The sequence below is a fragment of the Amblyomma mixtum genome, chromosome 5, assembly GCF_055824585.1.
Source record: "Amblyomma mixtum isolate Tamu chromosome 5, ASM5582458v1, whole genome shotgun sequence".
NCBI lineage: Eukaryota > Metazoa > Arthropoda > Arachnida > Ixodida > Ixodidae > Amblyomma > Amblyomma mixtum.
In genome coordinates, this window is record NC_143016.1 from 25907448 (window position 1) to 25934558 (window position 27111).

Below are 27111 nucleotides of genomic sequence, written 5' to 3' on the forward strand. Positions count from 1 at the left end.
CCGTTTAATTCCATGCCCCACTCTTGACACCAAAGATCAATAGCATTCAAGGCAGCCTGTAGAGAAGTGTGGTCTTCCGTGCTCGAGATCTTTTTAAAAACAACACAATCGTCTGCGAATAACCTGATTGAAACATCATTTGGTAAAACATCTACTAGATCATTTATATAAAGTAAAAATAACAATGGTCCCAGAACACTTCCCTGGGGAACTCCGGAGGTAACAGAAAGCATGCCGGATGAGTAATCTTTAATTTGAACAAATTGTTGTCTGTCTCTAAGATAAGCATAAATCCATCCTATTATGTCAGACGGAAGACCAAGGCGCTGCAACTTGAACAATAATTTACCATGAGGCACTTTGTCAAAGGCCTTGCAGAAATCTAAAAACAACGCATCTAACTGGCCAGAAGTGTCAAGAACACTCAAAAATTCATGAACTGTTGAGACCAACTGTGTGACAGTAGACAGGCCTTTTCTAAAACCATGCTGGTAAGCGGAAAGTGTGTTTTGCTCAGCAAGGAATTTCTGAAGGTAACTTGCTATAACATGCTCCAGCAACTTACAACATTGACTAGTGATAGAAACTGGGCGATAGTTCGTTACTAAGAGACGACTCCCTTTTTTATGTATAGGTACAATGCGTGCCTTTCGCCAGTCATCTGGTATATCACATGAACTCACTGATAAGTTAAAAAGATCCGTAAGGAATCCAGAAACCTGCTCTGCATAGCGTCTCAGAAACAAATTAGGAATGCCATCAGGTCCACCAGATTTCCTGGTATTGACATTCAAAACCATCGCCAGAACACCCTCGCGCGTGATTACAATTTCTTGTGAAGAAACAGATGCGGGTGATCTATGCACAAATTCATCCGGTTCCGAGAATACACTTTGAAAGTAGCGATTAAAACTTTCTGCAATGCTACAAGGGTCGGTCAGTGTTCTGTCATCGACCTTTATTTTCGAAAGGTCTGTTTTAGTTTGCCCAAGAAATCGCCAGAATTTTGAAGGGTCACTTTTAATAAACTCCTCCAACCTGTAACTGAAAAAATTATTTCTGGCTTGCTTAATCATTGTCAATAAATTGTTCTTCAGAAGTTTTAGCCGCTCACTTTCTGTCTTAGCTTTCTTCCGCATTCGTTTTATTTTGCGCCCACAGTGAATTATCTCTCTCGTAATCCATGGGTTTGAGCGACGTTTACACACTTTTTTTGATGGAATAAAATTTTCTACACAGTATGTGACTGTATTACGAAACAACTGCCATGCGCTTTCAACGTTAGTCACCGTTAGTTCACATAGTCCTCTTTTAAAAGGGTATCTTTCGCTACTTCGCTTTGGGGAAATAAGTACAATCTGTTCTAAAGATAAATCGTGGAGAAGGTTTTAACGAAGCAATTTTTTTTTTCAGTGTCAACTTGAAAAACGATCGATTTCTCTTATAGTTTGCGACCTGCTTGCTTAGGTGCATTCGCAAAGCATTGAAAAGGTTTAGAAACACATTATTAGGTTGTTTTTTTTTCGCGCAGTAACTTCGTTATTTCCGAAGAATTCGTGTCTTGGCGCACAAAGCTTTGCAGAAAGTTCGCTAACTGAATGATTTGAGCTGAAAATGCTGGATTCCGATCATTTTAGTAGGTTTTCACCAACCTCGTTGTCTACTATACCGACCGGAGAGATCTCGCCCCCAACTTCTGTCACCAATTTTGAGAATACTCACCTTCCACAGAGCTCAGTGTAGGCAGCCTTTCTCACTCGCAAAGCATAGCCTAGACTGTCAAGTCGAACATTTTGCGGGGCTAATTTGTCCATTGTGACGTCATTAAAGCAGCGTGAATGAAGGTGCCCGAAGGCGAAACGAAGATGGGACAGAAAAGAGAGCTCTTTCTTGTCCCCTCTTCATTTCGCCTTCGGGCACCTTCATTCACGCTGCTGTCGGTCGTCAAGTAGAACATTGTACTTCATTAAAACTTCCTGTTGGGCGAGTTGGTAGTTCATCTTGAATTAGAAATGTTATAGCGCAAACAAAGAAAGTTTTTTTGTCTTTTTTTTTGTCTTTTTTGTCTTTTTTGTCTTTTTTTTCCTCTCACGATCCTTCGGCCTATAAAAGGTGTGGCTTTCGACGAATAAATTAAGTTGACAGTTAGCGCTTGTGTGTGTGTTTCCTCTCTTTTTGTCCGTGTCTTTGTTTGCGCTATAACATTTCTAATTCAAGAAGAACATTGTACGTTTCTACGATTAACGTTTTTCTGCCTCTTATCGTACTATCGCTCTTTCTGTCTGGATATACTTACTCAGAACGATACGTTCGCTGTCATCCTGATAGAAATGATGGCTCTGGCTAAAGGTACGTCGGACGGACCGTGTACACTTTTTTTTGCGAGTGCGTCGGGCGGATCTGACCAACTTGTTTTTCAGAGACCAGCCGTTTTATGCACGCTCGGCGGTGTGCTCTATTTTGTTCTCGTTGCACTCCTTTGGTTTACCATTCATGAGGGTAGTTATACATTAAGTTGGTTCAAGAATATTTGCCATCATGGCCCAGAATGGGGCGATTGGAGTTCGGTGCGCGTACTTCGCAGTAGTTCGTGTCAAACACCATGTACTACTCTGGTTGCACCTTTACCCGCATTTCGTTTAGTTGCAGCTCGCGAACTGCAAAATTGCTCCAGTTATTTCCGTGCCAACATATATGGGGCCCATAAATTTGTTTTTCTCCTGTGTGCCGAAATCTGCTTTGTCAACATGGAAGCTTGTTTCCTTACAGCAGCCGCGGTCCTCCAGTCGAAGCTGAGTGCACTGGTCATCGGTGCTCCAAATACGCATTTGCGTTGATGGCTGAGCGGAGTCCCTTTGGCTCGCGCTAAGCTCGAATCCACGAGTGTAACGTCTGTGTTTGCACAGAAGTAGCTAAGACACGCTTCCGGCTTTGCGGTTGCTCCTCCTCTGTGTATTGTGGCGAAGAACCCCTTCACCTCGGCGGGGGCGTCGGCTTGGTCATCGCCGTTGTGCTACTACCTATAGGCCTGAAAAATTTGACATGCTGTTGCTTTTGCCATGGCTGTGAGGCAGATTGTTAAAATTCTAGAGATGAACATTCTATCTGCCGGTAAAGAGGAGCTAGCATATGATATTTCTTACGTAGTACTTTTGAGTGTTTTGCAGGGTAATGTGTCTGTTGCTACGGGTACGAGGGCTCGATTCCTGGCAAGTATGCTGCTGCCCTGCGCGTCAGAGTCCGATTGCAGAGTTTCCGGTAGTACAAGCGCTGGTGACAGTTTGATTAGATTAGGACCAAAAGGAGGTGAGAGATTATGAGACTGCTTACTTGGAGGGTGAAGGCACCGAGCGAACACACATCTTCCGTCGCCTTGCCGCCGCCACTTGCATACGACCTGGTGCCACTGACGGCGCGGCGCGCACAGCCGTGCGTGAAGACGCCGATCTGGGATTTTCGAGAGTGCCGCGAGTGTTTCACTATGTCGGAATATAATCGCGCGCATTTATTATACCGGATTCTTCGTGCATGTCAGTGGTTTTAATCGCGACGAGCGGAGTAGCTTCCGGATATGACACACGTCTCTGGAAGCATGCGTGCGAACTAGGAAATTATTCCTGGCTATTTCCATGCAAACAAATGAGGCACATGCGATTTTGTGCCGTGTGCCGAAATCAACTTCATAAACGTTGGGGCCTTACTTGTGACGAGGCATGCTCTTCAGTCGAAGTTGAGAGCGCGCCACGTCTCTACTCGCGTGTGACGACGGCCGAGCCAGGGTCCGTTCTGCTCGCTCTAACTTCGAACCCGCGGGGGTTTAAACTCCAGGTACGCGAACTTTCGCGAGAAGACAAAGCTACGGGCTGTGCGCTTCCCTATTAACTACCCAAACAGCGTCGTTGTTTACACGGAAGTGTCTTTTCCAAACTGCCCAAACAACGTCACTGTTTACTCAGAAGCGGTTCGTTCACGCTTCTTGCTTCCGGTCGTTCCGTTGTGCATTGCGGTGCAGCACGCGTTTGCCTCGGCAGGCTCGCCGGCCTGTTCATCGCCGCTGTACCAGCGTAGGCCTCATGTAGATTCGACTTGCCCTTCACCGCGTCTGTTAGATATAATCTAAAAATTTAGGTGAAGGACATCCTATTTTCTCTGTTTGCCGGTAAAGAGGAGCTAGAATAACATTGATTTCTTACGAATTGTTCGGCACGGCAAGGTGCGTGTTGTGCCGGGTACAAGCTCTCTGTCCCCAGTACATATACCCTCGCTTCAAAGGTCGGTGTGAAGCGCAGATCGAGAAAATGCTTTATAGTGATAGCCGGCTTAAATTACGAACATGTAGAGGTGACAGCTTACGGGACTGTTTACAATGTGCGAAGCGAAGTCGTCGAACGAACGCGTGTGTCAACTTGGCCGCGTCGCCTGCCGCCGTGCTAGTGGTGCTAGCACTCTGCAACCGTGTGTAAAGACGACGATCTGTCATTTGTGCGGGTGCGGAGCTGTAAGAATGGGCGAACTTCTCTTTGCAGCTCCTGGAAAGTCTCTAACGCTGAGATCCGTGTACACGTAGCAGGCAGCGTGACGGGAATATGTTGTATGCGACTTTAGCCACGGGCATACAGCGACGTCCACCATACCTTTAATCAGAATCCACTGGGAACGTAGGGCGTTTCTTTATGCACTTCGAACATTGATTTATACACAGCGTGCGTTCTCTATTCTCGAATGTATTAAGGAGAGGCAATGATAAACAAAGCCTTCCAGAGAGCTTAGCAGATCTACAGAAGCTGACATGTCTAAGCCTGGTTTCTGAAGTGCTACGTCCCTTTTGTTGAAACGCTCGAAGTTTTAAGTCCAGAAAATTGTCATGAGGGGGGCGGCGACCCCTCTGCCGTTTTTCATCCTACCATTCACGAGCATGGTGCTCCACGTATAAGTAGGACCTTCAGAATTATTGCCATATGTGTGTCCTCTAGGGAAGAGTGCCTAAGAGGCTTTCTCCAAGTCAACTATTGTTGACCGAAAAAAAAAATGCTGCTTATTCGTACACAACCAACGAGAGGTACATGTGCTTCCTTATCTTTTTTTCATGGAGATAATTTTTTTATAGTGAAAAATTGCGGAGTTGTTTGGTACACATCTGGGTCTAACAAGAAAAAGCTTCGACCAGAGGACCCCGCGAATCGCGACAAATGCAGCCTGTCAAAACGCACGCGCAAAGATGAGACGGCAAGACAACTTTTTCGAGTGCTTCATGCTGCGTCACCCACGTTGTGTTTTACCCAAGTAACGATCTGAGCTGGGCCTGAAAAACCTGTGCCGTCGCAGTACAAGCACGATAATTACAGACGCCTGAGGCACTGTGGCACAGCCTTTTCCGTTTTACAAAGTGCTCCGGAGAAGAGGAGCGACGGAACAGCTTGAGAGAGGGCATGGGGGAGGGGGGGGGGGTCGTTGATGATGGTGGCGGGGGTAAAGAATATTTTCCTCCTCATTCCACGTATTGTCTCTATTTAATTTTTAGATGCCCCCCCCCCCTCTCTTCACTGCCCCTCCTCTCCCGACGCCACTGGACGGAGGAATTGACGGGAAACCACGAAAAACTATTACCCAACTCGTAAGCAAACGCAGATCGCCTTATAAGAAAGGGGCTTCAGAGAGGGGGGGGAGGGGGGGGGAAGCGGGTTTGTTTTTGCTGCTGGACAAGGTCTCTTCATCTGATCGAGTTAAACAAAGTTACATTAGGCTAGACCCCGTCTGTTCGTTCTGGTTTCCTCGTTTCATACGTGTCGCTCGAAGTTCCATTATCTATGGTGTGATATATCAAGCAGGTTAGAATAAGCAGGCCTCCTTCCCCTGCTACTCTTCGGGACGAGGCTCTGGGACGCAGCCTCACTGCCCCCCCCCCCCCCCCCCTCCTTCGTCCTCCCTTAACCCAGCGCTGTCGTTTATTATCATCTCAAAAATGTAGAAATGAAGGAAGAGGTGTTGTCGACTGCGGCAATTACTATCCAATATCCTAAGCGCCCGAGCGGCAGCAGGCGGAAATGAAGTTGCGGGAAGAGGATAGCAAGGAGAAGCACAGGGGGGAGCTAAAGCGAGAGAGTACAGGAAAGAGCTTTACACACTATTTCGAAAAATACAAAAAGGGAACAACTTTGAGCCGCTCGCGCGCGAGTGTCCAGCCGCTGTCCGAAATATAATCGCTCGCAAGCCACCCCTGCACATATTTACAACATAGAAACACTGTATGCTATACAAAGTCGCGCGCACGTAGCGTCATGTCGCTAATGAATCACGCGCGCGGCGCACTGCACAAGTGGCCGAGGTGGGGCTCCCAGCCGCGTGCCGTCATTGAGTTACGCGAATAACTTTCTATGCCGTCCGAGGCAGCGCAGGCAGAGCGTTCTCGCCACGCTCGCGCCACCTGGGGGTTTTGTTGTCCTCAGGAGATTTGGAACGCTGGGGAATGCATAACGAGCTACACAACGTGGCCCATGAACCACCCGGGCTCTAAAGTTTTGACAGCGGTGTACGCATGAAAGGTTAAGTGCAACTTTTTGGTACTAGGAAAGCTTTCACGGCCAATGCTGTAGAAGTTCCGTCCTTGTTATGAGGTGGTCTGAGGGAAGGCTTGTTTATGTACTCTGTTCCTACTCTGGCTTTCATTCTTGTTGCTACTTATTATTTTGCAAATAAATAAATAAATAAATAAATAAATAAATAAATAAATAAATAAATAAATAAATAAATAAATAAATAAATAAATAGATAAATAAATAAATAAATAAATATCCTGGCATGCATTGTTATACCGGATGATTTTTTTATCATTCACAGATTTTCATTTTACCTGCGAGAGGCTGTACAGCAATGCGACCATCATGGCGTCGATAAAGGCCAACAATTAGGCGATGAATTTGCGAAATATAAGTAATGAACTTTTTATTTTAACGGGCACTGCTGATTAAAAAAAAATCATAAACTGTGCTCACCTTCAAAGCTGACGACCTTCAAGTTCGCAATATAATCTTTCCCCTGAAATCAAATTATAAATTGCTTAGTGATCTTTTGTTAATTAATCGTCTAATTATTGAGATCTATAGCGTGCATGATGTCCGCTATGATGTACAGTCCACCTGAACGGGTCGCACCGACGTATATCTCATAGATTTAAAATAAAAATCTGTAAACATGAAAAAAACTACCCCGTATGGGGCCCATATTTCGGCACTTAGCTGGTTAGTTTAACTTAATCGTAACGGCTCCTGACGTGGTAAAGTTGCGCGAAAAACACCCAAGACAGCTTACGGAATGAGCGCAAAATGTCAGTAGAAATACACCAACTAGCCAGACAACATGTTTTACTTAATCATAATGACATTTCTAAATAGTCCCAATGTGATTCCCGCTCTCATTACACACGGAATAAAACTTATTAATAAAGGCTTTCGAGTCACTGCCATATAGGTATAGCGCAGTGTTCAGGTGAGATACCTTTTTTCTTCCTCTTATATCTGATATATCTACCACATGATACGAGCATCCGCCGATAAATTAAAATAAGTCATCATGATTACGTCGCTTAAACTTCTCTCACACCATACGACTGTTGGCCTGTTTTTTTTTTTGTTCATTGATCCATGAACGCGCACGTAGCTGTAAACATGATGTTACGGCTTGGCACTGGCGGTACAAATAGCAGAGGCCTCCATGTTTTGACACAGCGGCAGTCTTTGGGCGTTGCGTATGAACCTTACGGGAGCTCGGGAAGAGTGTGTCTCACAACCCGACCAGTGACTGTGTTTGAAACATACACTTGCTACGGCAGTGGCGCATCGCTTAACTGCTGCACCGCTGCGCCAGGAGGGGTACGAAGACTTCTCGCGATCTATGAATGCGATTGAGAGGGTCGGAACGTCATCAACACCATATGACCACGAGCGGACCAATCATAGGGCACCGTCAAATATTGAAAATCTGAAGACCGCCAAGATTTGGAAGTTGGCCCACCCCCAAAATACTAAAGAACCTCCAAAATGAATAACGGTGGACTAGTGGGTGTATTAAGGTGAATTGCGGGACGGATTAGTATAATCCCGCATAACAATTCAATTGAAGGTACTCGAATATTCTAGAAGGTGATGACCCATGCATGCCTACCATATAAGGGCAACAGAACCGCTTTCAACCGGATTTTTCGCGGGAAAATCACAAGAGCGTTAGACACGCATTGCGACACTATAGCTGGCAACGTAAATGCTGCTGCATTTTCTTCTTTAACAATGTGGTTAAGAAGGCTTCCCAAGTTTTTTCTCCATGCACGTTATAAACGAGGGGCGGGTAAAAATTTCCAACGGCAATACTTCTGGTTGAATGTGTGTTGGCACAATTGAATATTGACACAAGGAAAGGATGATTGTGTTCGACAGCACTATTTGCACAGACAGCTGTGTGTAGTTCACACAGAAGACTAAACTGTTATACATTTAGTTGCTAGGGGTATGCGGTCTCGAACAAGACATTATGCCTAATGCCCGCATTCTTAAGCGCCTAATTGGATCAATGTATGTTTTATCAGCCCATCTCCAAGATTCAGTGCAATATGAGAATGATGAATGTGCTTGCTGAAGGAAGAGCTTTGTCGATCGGCTTGTCTTTTATTGTGTTGAATTAGCTCAGTTTTAGAAGGCAACATATTTAGCTAATTTATTTCTCAGTGCAGTGTCGGTTTTGCTGGTTTATACTTGTGGATTGATTTCGACCTCTCCGTTAATAATGACTAGACACAGTTTTCACGTTCATTCTTGGCATTTATGCACATCTGTTCAGTACCACGATCTGGCATTCCTTATTAGAGGCCATTCTTTGTGAATATGCCACGATCAAGTTGTATATTTTTGATATAAAAATATTATGGTATGGTATGGGATTGTATGGGATGGTATGGGATGGTATGGGATGATATGGTATGGTATGGTATGGTATTTTATGGTATAGTACGATACGGTATGGTGGGCGAATATCCCAAAGCTGCACTCGGGCTATGAGACACACCGTAGGTGAAGGATCCGAATTAATTTCGATCACCTGGCGTTCTTTAGCGTGCAGTGATATCGCACAGCACACGAACATTTCAACGCGACAGCGTTAAGGCTCCCGTTCTACAGAAAATACTGCGTCGTCGACGTGGGCGTCAGCTTTGTAAGCGAAATATCCCCGGATAAGCAACCTAGGTGGGTTAAATAGGTCACGCAACCTTGCGGCGTCATCCCATCCTGCCCACCGGATTGTGAAGAAATTCACCGCAGCGGCAGGGAAACAAATGACTGGTAGCGAGAGGTTGCTCGGGAAGAGCAACCTGAGTCTCACGAGCACCACCTGTGGCAGCACCTGCCATTGTAGGGCAGTGGCGCATCGCTGCACTGAAGAGGATTCTGAACATGTCTTTTTGCCGCGGGAACTCGATCCACACGTGCCTAGCATTCTTAGAAACAGTGACTCATTGCCCTGTGTGGCCGATTTCCCCAATTAAAACGAATTAACGTCCGGCTCCCGCCTTTTTTTTTAAATTCTGCCTCGTACGGTGGCCGGAGTCGACCAACGCGTGGAGCGCCTTTCAGCCAGTCCCGTGGAGGCATTGCTTTCGCTTTATTTTGTTTTTTAGGTTTCCAAGAATAAATAGTTTCATTCGCAGGTAATATAGCCGCAAAATAAGCCCGAAGAAATAAAAATACGCGCGGATTATTTGCTACTACGGACTACTACGTATTACTCCGCCGATGGCAGAGCGGCAAGCCGCAACGTGACTGGGTGAAAGGCACTCCCCGCGTTGGTCGACTCCGCCCACCGTACGAGGCAGAATTAAAAAAAAAAGGCGGGAGCCGGACGTTAATTCGATTTAATTGGGGAAATCGGTCACACAGGGCAGTAAATCGCAGTCTCTAAGAAAGCTCGGAACGAGTAGATCGAGTTCCCGCGGCAAAAAGACAAGTTCAGATTCCTCTTCAGTGCACCTTTAACCGCGGAGCCACCACGGCGGGTTTCTAATCTGTTTGTTTCTAATCTGTTTGACCCAGTTGGTTCTACGTAGTGTGTATGAGGCATTAATGCATTAGACGAACTGTTGTGGAGATGCACCGCGGTGAAGCAAGCAGTTATAATTAAGTTTCAGTTATAATTCATTCCCCAGTCTCCACATACAGGCACAGAATTTGCATCGTAGCTGAAGTTTTGTTTAGGAGTGTGCGAATATTCGAAATTTTAGATAGCGAATAGAACATCCTCGATTCAAATAGTGCAAGTTCAAGACTATACGAAACAAAAAGAATTTGTTCTGGAATTCTGGAATAGATTTCGAAAAAAAAAAACAAGATACACTCCGATGCTGCACCTGCATGCTGTCGCGGTTGGTCTGCATGGAATGGAGGGTTCAGCTCCACGATGCGATCCATTCGTGTGGCAACGTTCATAATGCTAAGCTTAGGCGACGCGGAAGTGCTGAGGCAGGTTCAGCAAACCACAACTTGATAACTCGATTCGAAGGTGGTGGCTGATCCGTAGATATTGCTGCTTTCACCAACTGAGATGCGGCATAAGTCTATTCGTTGTTGCTATCAGTAGCAAACTGTAATTTTCCAATATGCAAGGACTGACGGTCACAGCTTCTGCTTGCATAATGTTATGTCCTCGTTAGTGGAGATCAGAGCTGCGTCCTTTTCAGTTGAACCTGTAACTCCATAAGTTATAGTGCCGTACCACACTAGGGCATACTGCCGTCAACAGGGCTAAGATGTTTAGCAGCATTAGTTATTTCATAGTAATATTTGCAACAGTCGCGAATAGTATTCCTGAAACACATTCGACTCGTATTCGATTTCGTTGTATCACTACTCCATTCATATTTGATTCGGTTCGGTTCTTAGCTACACTATTCGCATTCGAGTGAGTTTTGAGAAGTTGTATTTGTACAGCCCTGGTTTCATGGAAAAGCGCGTTATTCATAGATTTTCGACAGTGGTTAAAAAAAAAAGCGAGCTATTGCCTTGGGCGGATATGCTACGTCTGCAGGAGTCAAAACAAATAAATAAAATCATTTCTCGAGCTCAGAGGGACGCGAGCGCCATCATTCTGTCCCCTTTATTAAATTCGCTTAAACATCACAGCTCTGAGTATCTCCACAATCTAGTAAGAGTGCCGGCCGCTAATTGTTGAAATTTCATTACGGCCGACAAGGTCGCTAATGAGCACAATATAGTTAGCAGGGTAAAATCATTTTGCAGGTTTCTCACCACTCCTATATATCCATAATGATTAGATTATAGTGCAATCACCCATCTCCCCCTACTTCTGTGGTATACAGGCATTTTTTCTGTCTTCTCTTCCTTCAGAAGAGCAAGGTTCTGGGCTAGTTGGTAATTCATTTAAAGGAAGAACAGCGCGACGAAACACGGACACACGTAGAAATGACACACACACGAGCGCTCGTGTGTGTGTCATTTCTACGTGTGTCAGTGTTTTGTCGCGCTGTTTCTTCCTTTAAATTCTATTCCTTATTGAATTTGACACTTCCAGTTAAGCCCGGTTCAACTCAGCTAGAACACGTTCTGGGGCAAGTTGGCGCATAGCTTGAGTAGAAGGAATTTGTCTGTGTGCTGTCTTTTGTGCGCTTCATACACTCAACTCAGCTAGTTTAAATTTGCCCTACTGAGCTTGAAAGATACGTTTCTTTTTTTTTCTTTGGAGAGTTGGTTTATCTAACCGCGGCTTTGGGACTAAAGAAGCTGAGAGCGCCGTGCAGAAATGAAGAGCCAGATCTCTCCTATACCTTCCTTTAACTAGAGCAGCGTTATTCACAGCCTCAAAGTGGCGTGCGCAAAGAACTCAGCTGTCCAACCCTAGACACAAACAGCTTCCAAGGTCTTCTCCTCACTCCTGAAGGGCCACACGCAGAGAACTTCGCCAATTTACTCAAAATGTAGAATGTCTCCGTTTCTGTTGGTAAACAACGCTTTTTTGACAACGTCGATTTATGCATTTCTCCGTCTGAAGCCAAGTATGTTCATGTAGTGCGTAGACAAAATAATGAGGCTGTAAGGGAAGAAGACACGGTGAAAGCCGGTCTAATAATCATGCTATGTTTAGCCGCATACAAAGGAACTCATTCCGGCAACCTTGAGCGGCTTCAGATTCGCTGTTCAGAACGTAATACACTTGAGCGCTATCGCCCATCACCAGAGAGAGTTCATCTTCTTTGTATCTACTAAAAGCACGAAACCGGAACGACTTCAACTTAATGAGGTCCCCCGCCGGTTTGCAATTACAGCAATCTCCAAATCACTCTTGCGCTGCTTGAATACGCCGACGTGATTCTATTTCCGAGACGAGCCAGGAGCCACTCGTTTTGAGGATGAAGAACCAGAGAGGGAGAGAGGTTTGCTTATAAACAAAAGGCAGAGAAGCCAGGCTCAGGTATCATCGTCTGTTCTGCTACTCTGCACTAGTAGATAGAGAGATAGGAAGAAAGAGGCTTACAGTCGCTGGCTATCTGAGCTGAAGATAGGTGCGAGAGTAAACAAACATACAAATTTACGAAGACTAGAAGACAACCGTCTAAGCGTTGAGAGGGCTTTACAGTCTTCCCGATGCTGCACCATATGTTCCAGTAGCTCCGGCTGAATTGATAGAACAGATGTGCTTTTGATGATGACATTTTCCCGAGTAACCTCTCTTATTCCAAAATTAGACAAGAAGAAAACCATAAAAACCTTGTAGATACAATACCCTCAATCTCTCTCGCTCTCTCTCTCTCTCTCACACACACACACACACACACACACACACACACACACACACACACACACACACACACACACACACACACACACACACACACACACACACACACACACACACACACACACACACACACACACACACACACACACACACGCACGCACACGCACACACACACACACGCACGCACGCACGCACTAATGCCTACCATATTAAAATGTAAGTGCCGTTTATTGCGTCCTGTTCTCGGGGGCCACGCGGGGAGATTTTCGCAGCACGTTCAAATGTACTGGCGCATGTTGTCCTTCTTCCAAAATTCTTACCATTTCTGACGAGGCCTTGGGATTTTGAAACGTCATATTAGTATTTCTTGCTGAAAAGCGGCGGGTGCCCAGGCAATTCGGGCTTCATGCGACACAAAATGACCGGATATATACTCCCTAACGTAGGAACGACAGCTAAACGCGTGGGTTTCAGAGAAGGAATGCCTGTGGTCGTCTTGAAGACGACCACAGGCATTCCTTGGCTTGGCCGCATCAGCTTGGCGGCATACACTACCAGTCTTGAGTAGCGATATCTTTTCTAAATTACCCGGTCTACCATACGCAAGTTATTGCTGAGGTCGGCGACCGCCAACGGCGACGTCGGGAGGGGGGGCTACAGGAAGCTGTTCCGGTGCTACGCTATTTTACGACGCAGTCAGCATCTCGCCCACCCCTGGCTCACAACGACAGCGACAGAGGTAGAAAAATGTATAAGAAAAGAAAGGACGCAAGCCCCTAACGCAGTGCTAAGTTCGACTGAAAAAGTGCGGACTAGGAGGTGCACCTATAAGGCTGTCACGTGCTCTGTGGCGCCATGGCGCTCCCCCTCCCCCTGGTTTGCATGAGCAGCAGAAAACGGCATGCATGAGTTCGCCCACGCACTTTTTTCGTCTCGTCTGTTTGTTCTCTATCGCAGAATGGCGGGCGAGGGATTTATCGAGGACTGGCTTTTCAGGAATGCTAACGCAGAAGCGTCGAATTCAGCTGAAATTTGCGCTTTCTTTTGAATGATGAAACTTCCTTTGACGGGTATGAACAGCACGAAGAGGGTGGGCGTATACAAGCAGGATGGACCAATTTTGTCGAAGGATACCGCCATGGAGGAAAAGTCAACAAGTCGACAAGTCAGCGAGTCAGAAAAAAGCAAACAAGTCGCTGATGTGACACCATGAAAGGGTCAGAATGGAGCTGTAAACAGCCTGCCAGCGCAGGCTATTGTCGGAAACTTTACGACACGACAGGTCAATGCGCGATATGGGCCGCTCGAGTATGCGTGCGTTTTTTTTTTTTTTTCAGCCGGACGTCGCCGGACTTGGTTATATAGCTCTCGTTATTGAAAGGAAATGTGCGCATGCCCATTGTGGAGGTAAGATCAGTCGAGGATTCCAGCAGTCAACACTTGCTGCCTTATTTATATGGCTGTTCTTGCACAAGTTCCTAACTTTTGCTTACAGACCCTAAATCTGTTGTGTTGCAATGCTGCTTGGCTTGTGAGTTGAGAAGGAAGCAGAGTGATCTTAACGAGAACTTTGATCCAATGCATGCCTAATAACTAACTACCCGAGACAAATTCCAAAGCCAAACTTGTTCTGGTGCGCAGAGAAGTGATGCAGTTCACATTGCTATTCGAAATAATCATGCATATAAAAAGCCAAAGCGTGTAACAGAGCTGAGAAAGCAGAGGGAAGCTGCTACTGTTTTCGAGAGAAAAAAAAAATATTGTCAAATAGGCCGCATGGCAGCAGGAAAGAAAAACATCTATTAGAGCGCTACCATCTTCAACATGCTTGGATAAAAGTCTTGAATATTGGAATACTGTAAGGTATTGTTACAGAAACATTGAAAGCATTGGTGCATTCTTCCGACGTGTGGCAAAATTTTTCTCTTAAGGTTATTCCATCACTCGCGTCGAGCAGTTAAGACTGGCATAGAAAACCTAGAAAACCAATAGGGAACGTTTTTGAAGAAAGTAAAAACGTTAATAACAAAAAAGTGCAGGCCTGCCGACCGGATATCTGCGAATATATTGACTGTTATCCTGAAGTCTTGGAATATATGAAAAAACTGCGTTCGCAAGCTCTTTCCCGTTGAAGTATGCTTTTTCCCAGAATTGCTGGCTACGGACATTGCGAACGCAGCTCAAGCGGAGATTTGGGGTACGTCCTCATAAGCTTAAGGTAAATCTCGAGGTTCTTCTCTAGCCGAAAGAATAAATATACCAACGGAAACTAAGCATGCTTTATAAAGAAGGTAATGCGGAAAAGAAAGCACAGAAAAAAATTGAGCGAATGGAGGTGAAGCGGCTTATGCAAGCGCCTGGGACCACGAGTCTCCGACGCGAGATACGAGAATAGTTGTTGAGAGAGCACAGTAAGTTAGCCTGCATCTGTGTGGACATGTGTCGTGAGCTTTTGTGCCTTTCTGTGTGTGTTTTCCAGTGCGTGTGTGTACAGCGTACCTAAGGAAAGGATGAAAAGGTAATTAAGAAGTAAACTAGGCAGGGAAAGTAGCAGTAGTAGTTGTAGTAATGGTGGTTTATGTAAAAGTAATAATAAAAGGAAGGAAAAGATTTTTGTTAACCCCGACATCTGCCATCGCTGCGGGAAGCACTTGAGCTGGGGCAGCGGAAATAAAGGGATAGCAGGCAGACTGGAGAAATGATATGAAAGAGGTGAGGGGGCAGGCAGAAAAGATAGGGGGGAGAGAAGTACAGTCTACAAGTAATCTATTTACACTATGGGGAAAGTGAAAGAGAATGACCGAAAGCAGCAGAAAACAGGTCATTGGTGATAAGAAATGAGATCACTAACAAGGGAGGGAGTGAGGAACGAAATACCCCATGTTAGTGTTAAAACGTAGCTAAACAGAGCTCAAATAAAATCAAAATGGGGTTGCTTTAGAAGGAGTGATAACAAAATATTCTTTAGCAATATAACAATCAATGTGTTTCTTTCCCTGTTTAGCTTTGGAGAATATTCTGCTTTCATGCTGTTACCGTTCATTATGCATCGAGTCCAGCTAGTGCAACAAAAAGTTTCAAGAAAAGATAACATATAATCAGTCGCTGTCGCGCACCGGAACTAAGATGGCGCGGGTAGCAACACGACGGCAAACCCAGAAAAGCAATGCTCAAAGCAAGAACAACGTTTAGGGGATAAAAGGCTAGAATATTTACTCGTTAACTCGTTGAGATCCGTAATGCGAGCATTAAACCGATGGAAATGGTTTAATGAATTGCACTGTTCCTTCCAGGGCTTGAAAAAAAAAAGCAGTGCGCAAAGACGCAAAAGATAAATTTATAGCCGCTTAGGTAGCTTACATATTTGAGTAGAAATGGCATGTCCGGTTGCGTTCTGAACCCGTCTGCGCCGATTTTGAAGCCGAGGGCCAGTGTGCATACTCTACAGGACTCCATAATCGGCTCAAACTTTGCCGCACAATATATTCGCTCCTCACTTGCTTCTCTTGTTGCCATAGGCTGAATTGTATTGCCGAGGGCACATGTCCAGAGCAGTGATGTACCGTCAAAGAATTCTCTCTTTTTTGGGGGAAATAGAGAGAGAGAAGGAGGACATTGGAAGGCAGGAAATTAGAAGAGAGATCATGGGATTAATTTTCGATTCAAAACTGGGCCTAAATGGAAAAGTAAATCCTGAGGGGACTTCAATTTAATTCAAAAACTTTATTTCCAACGACTCGTTGGGGGTCATGAGGCAAAAAAGCTTCCATTGGCGGCTGGAGGGTGCCTGATGCCCGTACAAGGCAGCAGCATATAGCCAACAGAAAATTCTGAACACATATGCAGTTACACTTTCACATAAATTGACTGATCGAAACACATTCGGAACACATCAAAACACAGCAGAAGAAAGCATACAGCACAAAAAACATAAAGGCAATGAAAATACATTGCATACCATTAGCTGCACAAAAACTGGGACGAGAAAGAAAATTCACGCGTCTGTTTTCTATTACATGCGCTTAAGTCAAAATTTTCAGACAGGAATTTGTTAAGCAAGCATGGCAAGTTGTGCGTGAGCGACTTTAGCGTGTAATTTTTACGTCTGCGTGGTATCAGCCATGTCTCAGATCCACGGGTGCGACAATCACTTTTCTGTTTCTGCAACTGCGAAAGGAATTTTATGAGGCTCTTCGACATTTCATCGGAAAATAAGTATGAGTAGAGTAGACGGAACTCGTAAATTTTTTTACGACTTCATAGAATTTGGAAGAGTTAAGAGAAAATGAGAGGGCATTTTCACGACTAAAGATATTTTAGGCTAGAGTTAAAAATGACGGCTAGGGCAAGGCGCAAACTTAGCTCCAAACAAAACAAACAAAAAAAAAAAAGACTGCGGGGAGCCTTTTATTTTTTTTGCCTTCGAGCCTGTCAAAATGCGACGGGTGCTACCACTGTCCCTTGACACAGGTTTCTTGCTCCCGCTCTTGTAAAGAAAGCCGCGAAAAAGATTTCAAAATACGGCCGGTAAGGCGATCAGCACTGAGTCCCACTATGCCGTTGTCTTTTCGGTAGCGCGTCCGTGCTATCGTAGCGCTCAATTAATTTCTGAAGTTAATGAACGGGAATGTTGAAGCTGCGGACATTTGTGTTGTCTGCCAGGAGTTTATAGAAAGAAAAGAAGGTGGCTTCATTTCCACATTCTGTCACGCTCTTCAACGTATCGCGTTTTTACGCTAATCTTCGCGCTGGGCGCAAATGCAGCGCTGTCACCGAGGGCATGTTTCTCACAATGCCGCTGTGTTAGCGCTATGCGATAAAATGTGCCGGGCCCTTTGATCGCATTTTAGCGGCTCAGAGCTTACTCTAGTCAATAGTTGTAAATGTCATGTAAAAAGTGTTAGTTAATTGTTTCCTTTGCTTATATCAAGAAATGCCTTCGTATGAAATAAAGCTCGAAAATGTATTCTAGAAACTTTTTCTTTTTTGACACGTAGCCTTATGTGGTGTTGGCTGTCAGCTTTTCTCATGGCTCAAATACGGGGTGGTGTGAGGGAAACAAATAAATAAATAAATAAATAAATAAATAAATAAATAAATAAATAAATAAATAAATAAATAAATAAATAAATAAATAAATAAATAAATAAATAAATAAATAAATAAATAAATAAATAAACACACAAAAGAAAGAAGCAAAGAAAGAAAGAAAGAGAGAAAGAAAGAAAGGAAGAAAGGAAGAAAGAAAGAAAGAAAGGAAGGAAGGAAGGAAGGAAGGAAGGAAGGAAGGAAGGAAGAAACCAACACAAATACGCGGAACGAGTAGTACTTAGCAAATTCTTGCTCTTTGGCCATGTGCCAAGATTCATAAGAAAAGTTTCCGAAGTGACCCTAGAAGAATTTAAGAGATTTTCAAAATAGTGCAAGAAAAAACTCACCAAAATAGAGATTTTTTCGTCCTAGGTAAGGAAAGTTTCGGTTGCGGCATGGAACTCCACTTGTCAAAGGCACAGTAGCTGTGGTAAGAGATGCCAAGGCATCGCGGACAAAATGAGGAAAAAATAATCAAGAAAGGAAGCCAAGTAATTACTACGGTGAGATTAGAACTGGAATAATATATAGTCAAAGGTGGGTATCTGTCGTGGGTGCACTGCGTACGGCTATTTCTATGCTAACGAGAATATATGTCATTGCTTTGTGATTATAACCGGCTTTACTGGACATGCCTGGATTGAACATTCGCGTGTAGCGTTGTTGTTTTTTTGTTTTTTTACGGAATGAACCGCTCTCTCCTCCTTCCTCCTTTTTGGCGCTCATAAATGCTTGCCAGCGCAGAAATGTTGACGTTTCGCGCACTGCCGCAGCAAAAACATGTCCTCTGGACTGTTCAGCGGGTGCCGCAGTGCGCTCTAGAGTTGTGCACTGACGATGGGGTAAGCCCGGAAGGAGATAAAATGTGGGCACGGCTGTCGGCTTAACTCAAGAGTTGACAGAGGCTGCGCACGGTGTGTTATTCTTAGCCGCCGCTCTCGAACGGCGCTAACTCTTTGTTGTGCCTAGTGCCACGCGCCGTATGCTTTCTTCTCCATTTTCTCGACAATTCGAGCGCCGTTATCGCGTTTCTCTTTCAGCACCCGGCGTGCTGGCGGTTCGGGATTGTCCGTCCAGCACTTTCCTGAAGGCACCTTCTCGCATCCCGGCGAGATACACTCATTTAACTGGCAGTTATGAGGTAGCTCATAAATAGCAGCACGGCAGTAGTCGAAGCGCTCGTCTATGAGAGCGCTTATCAGTTTGCACAAGCGTTAAGGTCTCTGATATGCAGTTGTCACGTTCATCCATGCATGGTCTGTCTTACGAGTTTTTCTTTTTTTCTGCCTTCGCCCGACGCATACTGTTGCCAGTACTGGACCTTTTTATGTGCTCCTTGCGGAATGCTACGATTCTTGCGCTTGGAGTTTTTTCTGCTCCTTTATATCCCAACTAGTACACGCAAGTGCAGCCGTGTGGAGATGCGAATGTAGTCGAGATGAGCGAAAATTTTAGTCAGTGTAGAGAAGTCACGGCTGTACAGGGTGAACCAAAACTGTACTGTCTGAAAGTCACCGTGCTTCATCAAATTTAATTTAATTTAAAAGTACATACTCAAGCTTTCCAACCGATAACATCGCCCTTGTTTCTAGTCTTCGTGATACACGTCGAGTATATTTAAATGGAATTAAAATAAACACTGTGCACTTTGAATGAGGCGTACTGCTGACGCACTGCATGTCTGCAGACCGAATAAACCGCTTGGTTACTGAATATGAAGACGCAAGCCAGCCTACTAATATAGGGCTGGTACGAGTGGTTGCACCCAGCCTGGAGGAGCACTTCCAGGATCACCTTCTAGTCGGTCTTGCGACCACAACGTGCCGGTGGTCCCCGAACTGCGCTTTGTGCGGTTTGAACGGCAGGCCGAGAGCTTTCTGTAAGCCTGTGGGTTTTCTTGAAGACACCAACGGCAATTTTCTGCACTCTGCATTGTGTCTATATGTACATCGGTCGCCACAAAATTCGAAGCGCTTGTGTGGCTTGAGCGTGAGGCACTGAAAGTTGAGGGCCTCTCCCAAATTCTGACTCTGGACCTCTTCTTCTCTTTCTTCTTTCACTCCCACCTTCCTCCCTCCCCTTACGGCGCGGTTCAGGTCTCCACCGAGATATGTGCGACAGATACTGCTCCATTTCCTTTCCTCAAAACCAATACGAACGGGCATAGCGGAACGCAGGTAGTGATGCGATGCCGTAGTATTCGCCAAGGCTGATGTTACTCTTACCTGGAGCAGGTTCAGTAATAGTTACGTAGGACGAAGTCGCGTCCTTGCGATTTTGTGCCACTAGCCGAAGCGACGTGAAAAGAATGGGGCAACTCAAGAACTCAGTGAGAAATTGCCCTCAAAGCAGGCTCTCCAGCCAATGGAGTCGACCGATTGTCATGACGTCGTAGTTAATCCCATTCCACATAGGCACCTGCCAGTGACCTGGGATTTAACGCTGGGGGATTAAGCGCAACTTATGAGGACCGGTCACCACCACTTGCTGAAGAACCTCCTGCCCCGGGACATTCGCCTCTGCGTTCTTGAGTTATATTGGACTATGGTTAGCTGGGAGCCCCTTTCTTCCTATGCCCCCCCCCCCCCCCCCCCCCCCCATCTGTGCAGCTTTGCAGTTGACGCCGCCCTCGTTTGAAATCATGGCCACAATGGACGATTTGTTTATTTACATAGGACTTGGGTCGCTATTCAAACAAGACGAGAATACTCTGCGCAGAACTGTATTCTCGGCACAAACCTCACACAGAGTTCACGTTTTTTAACTATCCTTGCTTAAGGAACTGAAATTACGGCATATTTATTTACTAAGATATGATCGTCGTCTAATTTGTAACTGCGTCGAGTTAAGGTGTATTTTGTCAGAATCGGGTAAACAGTTCAAAATTAAGAATGCATCTTCTTGAGAGTAAATTTTCTGCGAGAGCTGATTTGTTCCAAGTGAACTTCATTACTTATTTCAGATTACTTCAGATTACTCCTGATTGCGCCAAATTACTGCAATCAGATTTCGGGTTGCTCCAGACATCCAAGTCTGTATGGATGCTGAAATTTTACTCTCAGCCAACGTGAGAGCATCTTGCAAAGAAAAAAAAACTGAAATAAGTTCGCCTGGATGTCCTCCGATGTGTTTTCTTAATAGCGGCAGAAACGCGTTCCTTTCTTTTGCTGTTTCAGCCCGCACGGCAAGTAATTCATGCGTTTGGCCGCGTTACGTGGACCCTTTGTTTGAGAAAAACATGACCATGGAACATTATTTGCCTTATTCGCGAATGTTCGCGACGACGCACTTGGGTTAGGTTGGAAGCGCGCTTCGTTGTCTGGACTGCCGAGTTTATCTCCTTAGCCGACACAGCTCTCCAGGTAAAAAATTTATTCCAAGCTCTTCATTCGCCTCGTTTCCCGCCGTTACCAGTTTGCGAAAACACTCTAAAACGAGTAAGCAACTCGTCATGTTACGAAAACTGCTTTTCACGTCAAACTTTTTCCAAGTGAGTTTCGAAATCTACCACTGGCTGCGCTGTTTTCTTTCCCCACTTTTTCTCTGCCGCAACGTGGTATATATTGTTCTGCGGCTTCGTACAAACACTTACTAGTTAGCTTAGAGTGGGCACTCCAGGAGATGTTTACGTCTCCAGGAGCTAGGTCACCTTTATCAAAAAAAGCTAAACAAACATGTTGACTTAATTTTTATTTTTGCCCTGTGGCAGTTCTCGGTGCCTAGCGTCTTTCCGGATGAAGCAATAAATCAGGTCAAAAATTAGTTTAAAAGTATGGTCTGCAGAGCAGCGTGAATTATTTCATAATGACAGAGTCAAGCAGTCAGCGCCACTCGCGTACTGTGGTGTCTGATGAAGTATGTCGCCTTCAAACCTCACCAACGTCTGTTCGCGGTCAACCGCAGTTTCAAAACCGCGTGCGTTCTTGTTCTTGCCCAGCTTGCTGTAAAAAACAAAAGTTGTTTTCCCGAGAGTAAATTTAATAAAGGCTCAGAAGCGACCTTGTCTGTTCGGCTCTTGAAAACTAAAAGAGCGCCAAATAACGATGGCCGAGAGCCCATCGTGGGCAATAAGACGATAAACATGACAGCTTACTTATCAAGACAAAGCGTTCAAACCAGGCCTGGCTGAAAAAAGAAAGTTAGGCTTATGCACAGCCGACGCAGAGTACAGCAGCCTAAAAATCTGAAAAATCTTTGCTTGAATAGCCTTTGCTTGAATAGAAAACAAATAAAAAGCCGTTTTAAAATTCTAAAAAAATTTCACATAACTCTATGGCCCCTAATAAAAGTGGTGGATGTTATAACAAAGGAAAGAGCTTTTTTTGGCGCTTATGTGTTGCTTGTTTCTTCTTAATGCGTGCTTGGTGAAGCACGCAGAGGAGTACGGGGAGTAGGCAGGGGTGTACGGAGCACAGGGCTAACACAGCGGAACTCCCCTACTCAATGGGATGAACACGGCAAGTATGGTTAACGGAAAAATTCCTTACTTCCGCACCGGCTGCCACGAAGACCGAGCAATCGACAACGCTTACGCCCACCTCCCTACAAAAAAGGCCTTTAAGGTTGCATTTTCAAATGATTTCTATCCCGATTCATTTTTCTCACCTCTCACCATTGGTCGCTGGCGACCGTGGTGTCAGGGTTAGTAGCTGCCAAGCAATCTATTAAGCCAGCTACAGTATTAAGAACGGCGCACACCAATGGCAACAACAACAACAAGGGATTGAATCTGAAACAAGTCATTACGAAATGCGTTTTCACACTACAAGTCACTCTTTCCAAGTTTGTCCCTATAAACATGATAGCCAATCCTCGTTCGTCTTTTCGCGTTAAATTTTTTTTCTTTAGCTTAAGGGAAACAGGCGAAGTCTTCTGCCGGAAAACCACAGGCCCAGTGGTGTTGTCTATGCGCTGATGGACTGTCTCCTCTGATGCGATCGCAGGGAGCTGGAGATCCTGTTCAGCGCCATCGAGTCCCGAATCGGGCGCTGCTCGGACTCGGAAAGGAACCGGCTGGGCCTGCTCGTCGAGAGCGGCCGTATGACGGCCGAACTCAAGTGCAGGGATGCGCTCGACAACGGTGAGAACTGCGCGCACGCCTCAGTCGACTCGGCTCTGCGCCGCGCGCTGCATGACGGAGAGGCTGTGGTCGACAGCGCCTCTCAGTCCTCCATGCAATTCGGGATGGTAATGATGTGCAGAGCGAGTAACTGAAGGCCAGGGTTTGCACTCGGTTCAACGGATACGTCAGCGTTAGGCGTGGCCCGTTAACGCGACGACAGTAGATAGTCTTTCGCTTGTGATTATGCTGGAGAGCTAACGCTGCGGCTTAGCTAATAGGAAAAATGGAGGCCTTCTGTGAGAAAGGGGGTTTGAAACATAGCGACGAATAATGAGAAAAAAAAAAGGCTTTGTGCAGTCGCACATTTGCGGAAAACGCGAGTGCGGCCGTTTCCAACGCCCAACAATTCTAGACAAAAAACATTTTTGAGCAGGAAACCGTTTACGAACGCAATTTTTTTCATGTAATGAAAGGTTTCGCTATTAAAATCAAATATGCACAGATCATCCGACGGCATTCTTGGATTTTTTTTTTGCTATTAACGTTTTTGCTGTCGTCAAAAACGTTCCCCATTGTTTTGTTTTTTTATGGCAGTCTTAACTGTTCGATGCGATCGGTGAAAACACTTTAAAATAAAGATATTGCTACACACCAGAAGAATGGACCATTATTTTTAATGTTTCCATAACAGTAGCGTACAATTTTTTAAATTTTCAAAATTTTTGTTCGAAAATGTTGGACATGGGGAGGGCGTGCCCGTGGCTGTTTCTTGAATTGGGCGCCTATTGCTCTGGACACTGGTTCGCAGCTTGTTCGCTCACACGGGTGCGCAATAAGGTTTGCTGTTATCCTCGAGTACCCATATTGCCGGGACATGATATGACGGGCAGGCTGCAAAACTGCTGCGTTAGCACGCGACGAAATGCGATTTAACTGATGTGTAACTACAACGAAAAGACCTACTGCATAGTGAACCGCTTGGCTGCCCATCCTGCTTGCGTTCGAGTACTGTACAATCTGCCAAAAATGAAATGGGAAGGAGAAAACTGAAACACGAACAGCAAAATGAGGGAAGATCTTAGCCTGGGGAAGCTGAATACGAGCGGAGGGTAATTTCACTTCGAAGGCGCGAAGATTGTTCTTTGTAAGCTTTAATCAACCTTGCTAGCATTTCCTCTCCAGGAGCTCATATGCTTGTGTTTTTGTGTTCGCATTTCAGCTTTCTTGTTCTTGTTTAATTCGTTGCTGCTAGTACAGCAAGGGAAACCGAAACCGGAATTGATAGCAGCGCCACTGCTCCGAAGCGGCAGCTGCCTGAGGACTAAAAGTGTGCTAGCTACGCGAGAACCGATTTGTCATTAGCTCGCTCTAAATTCGCGCTAGAAGACTTAATTCCTTGTTTTTCTTGATATTTTCCTGTTCTATTGCCAACGGTCGCCGAATGAATGGCGCTCGATGCTTCCGCTGGCAAAATGTATGAGACTTTGGCCTTTAACAGTGTTGTTTGCCAGTTGTAGGGAGGGGTGGGCGCTTATGCGGATATGGGCGGCTCATCGGTGCTACAAACGTGCTACTCTATAGCTGTTCTTTGTTCTGAGGCGTCAGCGCGTTGGTTACCGGATGCTCCATCAGACGCCTCCGAAATAAAAGTGCGCCGCTTATCGTGGCAGCTATTTCCGGCTGGAATCGAAGCTCTCTCGAGACTATGAAGAGAGGGTACCGGTATTCGTAGAAAATAGCTCAGGCTTCGAAAGCGAAGATCACGGCCGTAATCCCTGGCAGTTCTAATATAGCCGAGCACTCTGTTAAAAGGGCTGTTAAGTGCAACGCAGTGCTGCTATCCGAAAATCCCCCAGAATTTAGAGTGAGCACGATTTACCGTCTCAAGAATGACCTACCAAAACAAAGGGGTCGCACAAGCGCTTAAAAAAATTTGGTAGTGTCATGAAAACATGGGCCTTAAATTTATTTGTGCTTCTGTGGCCACGCTGGTGAACTAGAGGATTCTTTCGTCAATAAATTGAGCTCACTGCAAAAGCTGCGCTGAGCTATTGGGACTGGTTCGCAGTCCATCTTTGTCCCAATGACTTAGCCGTTGGGACAAGATGGACTGCGAACCTGGTCATCATTAAATGGGGGCGGGGGGTGGGAGGGGGGAGGGAGGGCAAAATGGTAGAGATTGTAGGACGACAGCCTCAAAACCAGAGCGGCTGAGTGTCCGACGGGGCTAAACAAAATAAAATAGAACAGCGGATAGCACAAAAACTGTCCTTAAACAGTTTTGCACTGTTTGGAGGATTGAATCTAATGATGAACTGCTGGCCCCATGGTGTAACAACGAATTCTGCACAAACCATCGCTTGCTCATGGAAATAGAAGCGGGAGCACAGACATGGAGATGGCAGATCGATCGGTAAATAAATAAATTAATTAATTAATAAATACACAAATAAATTAATTAATTAATTAATTAATTAATTGATTGATTGATTGATAATTATTTAATAAATAAATAAATAAATAAACAAATAAATCAATCAGTATGTCAATCCCTGAGTAAGTTAGTGAGTAAATCAGTCGATGCACCAAATAAATAATTAATCAATCAATCAAAGTGCAATTATTTGAACCAACGGACCCTAGAGAACATAATTCCGAGTGTCATTGCAACACCGCCCAGTTTCATTCGGTTGACAGGAATGGGTGCATAATAAGGACGGAAAACGGGGCGATTTGGTGGGGATTCATACTTTCAACTGCGCAAAAAAACACGGACACAAGGTAGAAGGCACGACACGAGCGCAGGCTATCAACTAAATTTTTATTTCAGGAATCAGGCGCTTATAAACGCTCAAAAATAACCCAGGGCACAGACGCATAGAAACAAACGCAACACAATCACGAACATTTGGCGCGTGCACTGCCAATTCATTCAACAAAACAAAACCCCAAAACAAGGAAAAAACCCAACAGGTGGCATCCGGTTAGGCCAACGTTCCGTACTTCCTACTCGTGCAAAGATAACTGCGTAGGAAAGGTATCTCCTCATCCAGCAGGCCGTGTCGTGACAGGGTCATGCCTTCTACCTTGTGTCCGTGTTTTTTTTTTGCGCAGTTGACAGTATGAATGGGTGCTTCCTACTGCTGACCGATGTCTTCCTGAATTTGCTGATTTTTATGCATGACACAAGCCTCTGTGCTTTATGGCGGCGTGCAGAAGCCCGGACGTACATCAACTGCCTGCGAAACTACAACCACAGCGGAGACCAGTGCTCGGAGAGGCTGCGCGCTCTGAAAGACCAGTACAAGGAGTACTCCGAGGGGCTCACCAACACCAACGACGTTTGCTGGTGCGTGCACACGTTTGAGCACATAGCAAGTTGCAACATCTTACTCGGCGTCACTGCGTCGAGCCACATGATGAAGCATAACAGACTGCCTTGAAGGAGCACTAGGCTTCAGTACAAGTCTGCGCCTTAAGAACCGCCTCTTCAAGGTATCTTCTGCTTTCGCACTGAAGCAGCGCAAATCTAAGGCTTGGATATTGTGCTGGATTCGAGGCACGAATACTGTGTATGGACCCTGCTCTCTATTTCGAGGCACAAACTGCTCATACCTGATAACCTGTAATTTGACGAGCTCCGTCGCAAAACTGAAAGTAGTCAGAGGCAGATGCTGGACAGACGTGGCGACCTGATTATGAGCGGTTTCGAAATAAAGTCAGATCAAGACACATATACGAAACATGGCCCTACGGCCAAGTTGTTGGTTGTGTTTAGAGGAACGCAGAAGGCCATTGCGTGAAATATGAGGCACGCTTAACTGGCTCCGCCGTAGCTCGATGGCATTTATAGAGAGAAGCTCAACTGTTACCCTCATATGCAACCTCAAGCTTCAGGGTTCGTCCTGTATCATTAGGTTTGGTTTTCTGCGCTTCAAAAACGGTCAGAAAGCTTCAGTCCGGCTTTTCTAGCTCCCGTTTCACGGTTCTGCACATCAGGAGTATTGCAACACATCGTGAAATACAGCGATGCACAGGGCAGTACGCATACGGGGTGAGTGCCAAATGGCCGGATACTAATATTCTGATCATCGGCTGTGGTAAACGCTATACGGAACCACGTGCACCAGCGCACATGCTGAAATGTTTCTGGAGAGGGCTGC

At 45.3% G+C, this 27111-nt stretch overlaps 1 protein-coding gene across 2 annotated transcripts in view; it reads left to right on the forward strand.

Moving 5' to 3' along the window:
- The window catches only part of LOC149341556 (uncharacterized), a 53474-nt gene that overhangs the window by 21190 nt on the left and 5173 nt on the right, over positions 1–27111 (forward strand). For both annotated transcript variants that reach the window (XM_089543647.1, XM_089543648.1), the window contains 2 exons: positions 22830–22966; positions 26165–26297. In XM_089543647.1, the coding sequence (XP_089399773.1) occupies positions 22830–22966; positions 26165–26297 (270 nt within the window). The remainder of the gene's footprint in view (positions 1–22829; positions 22967–26164; positions 26298–27111) is intronic.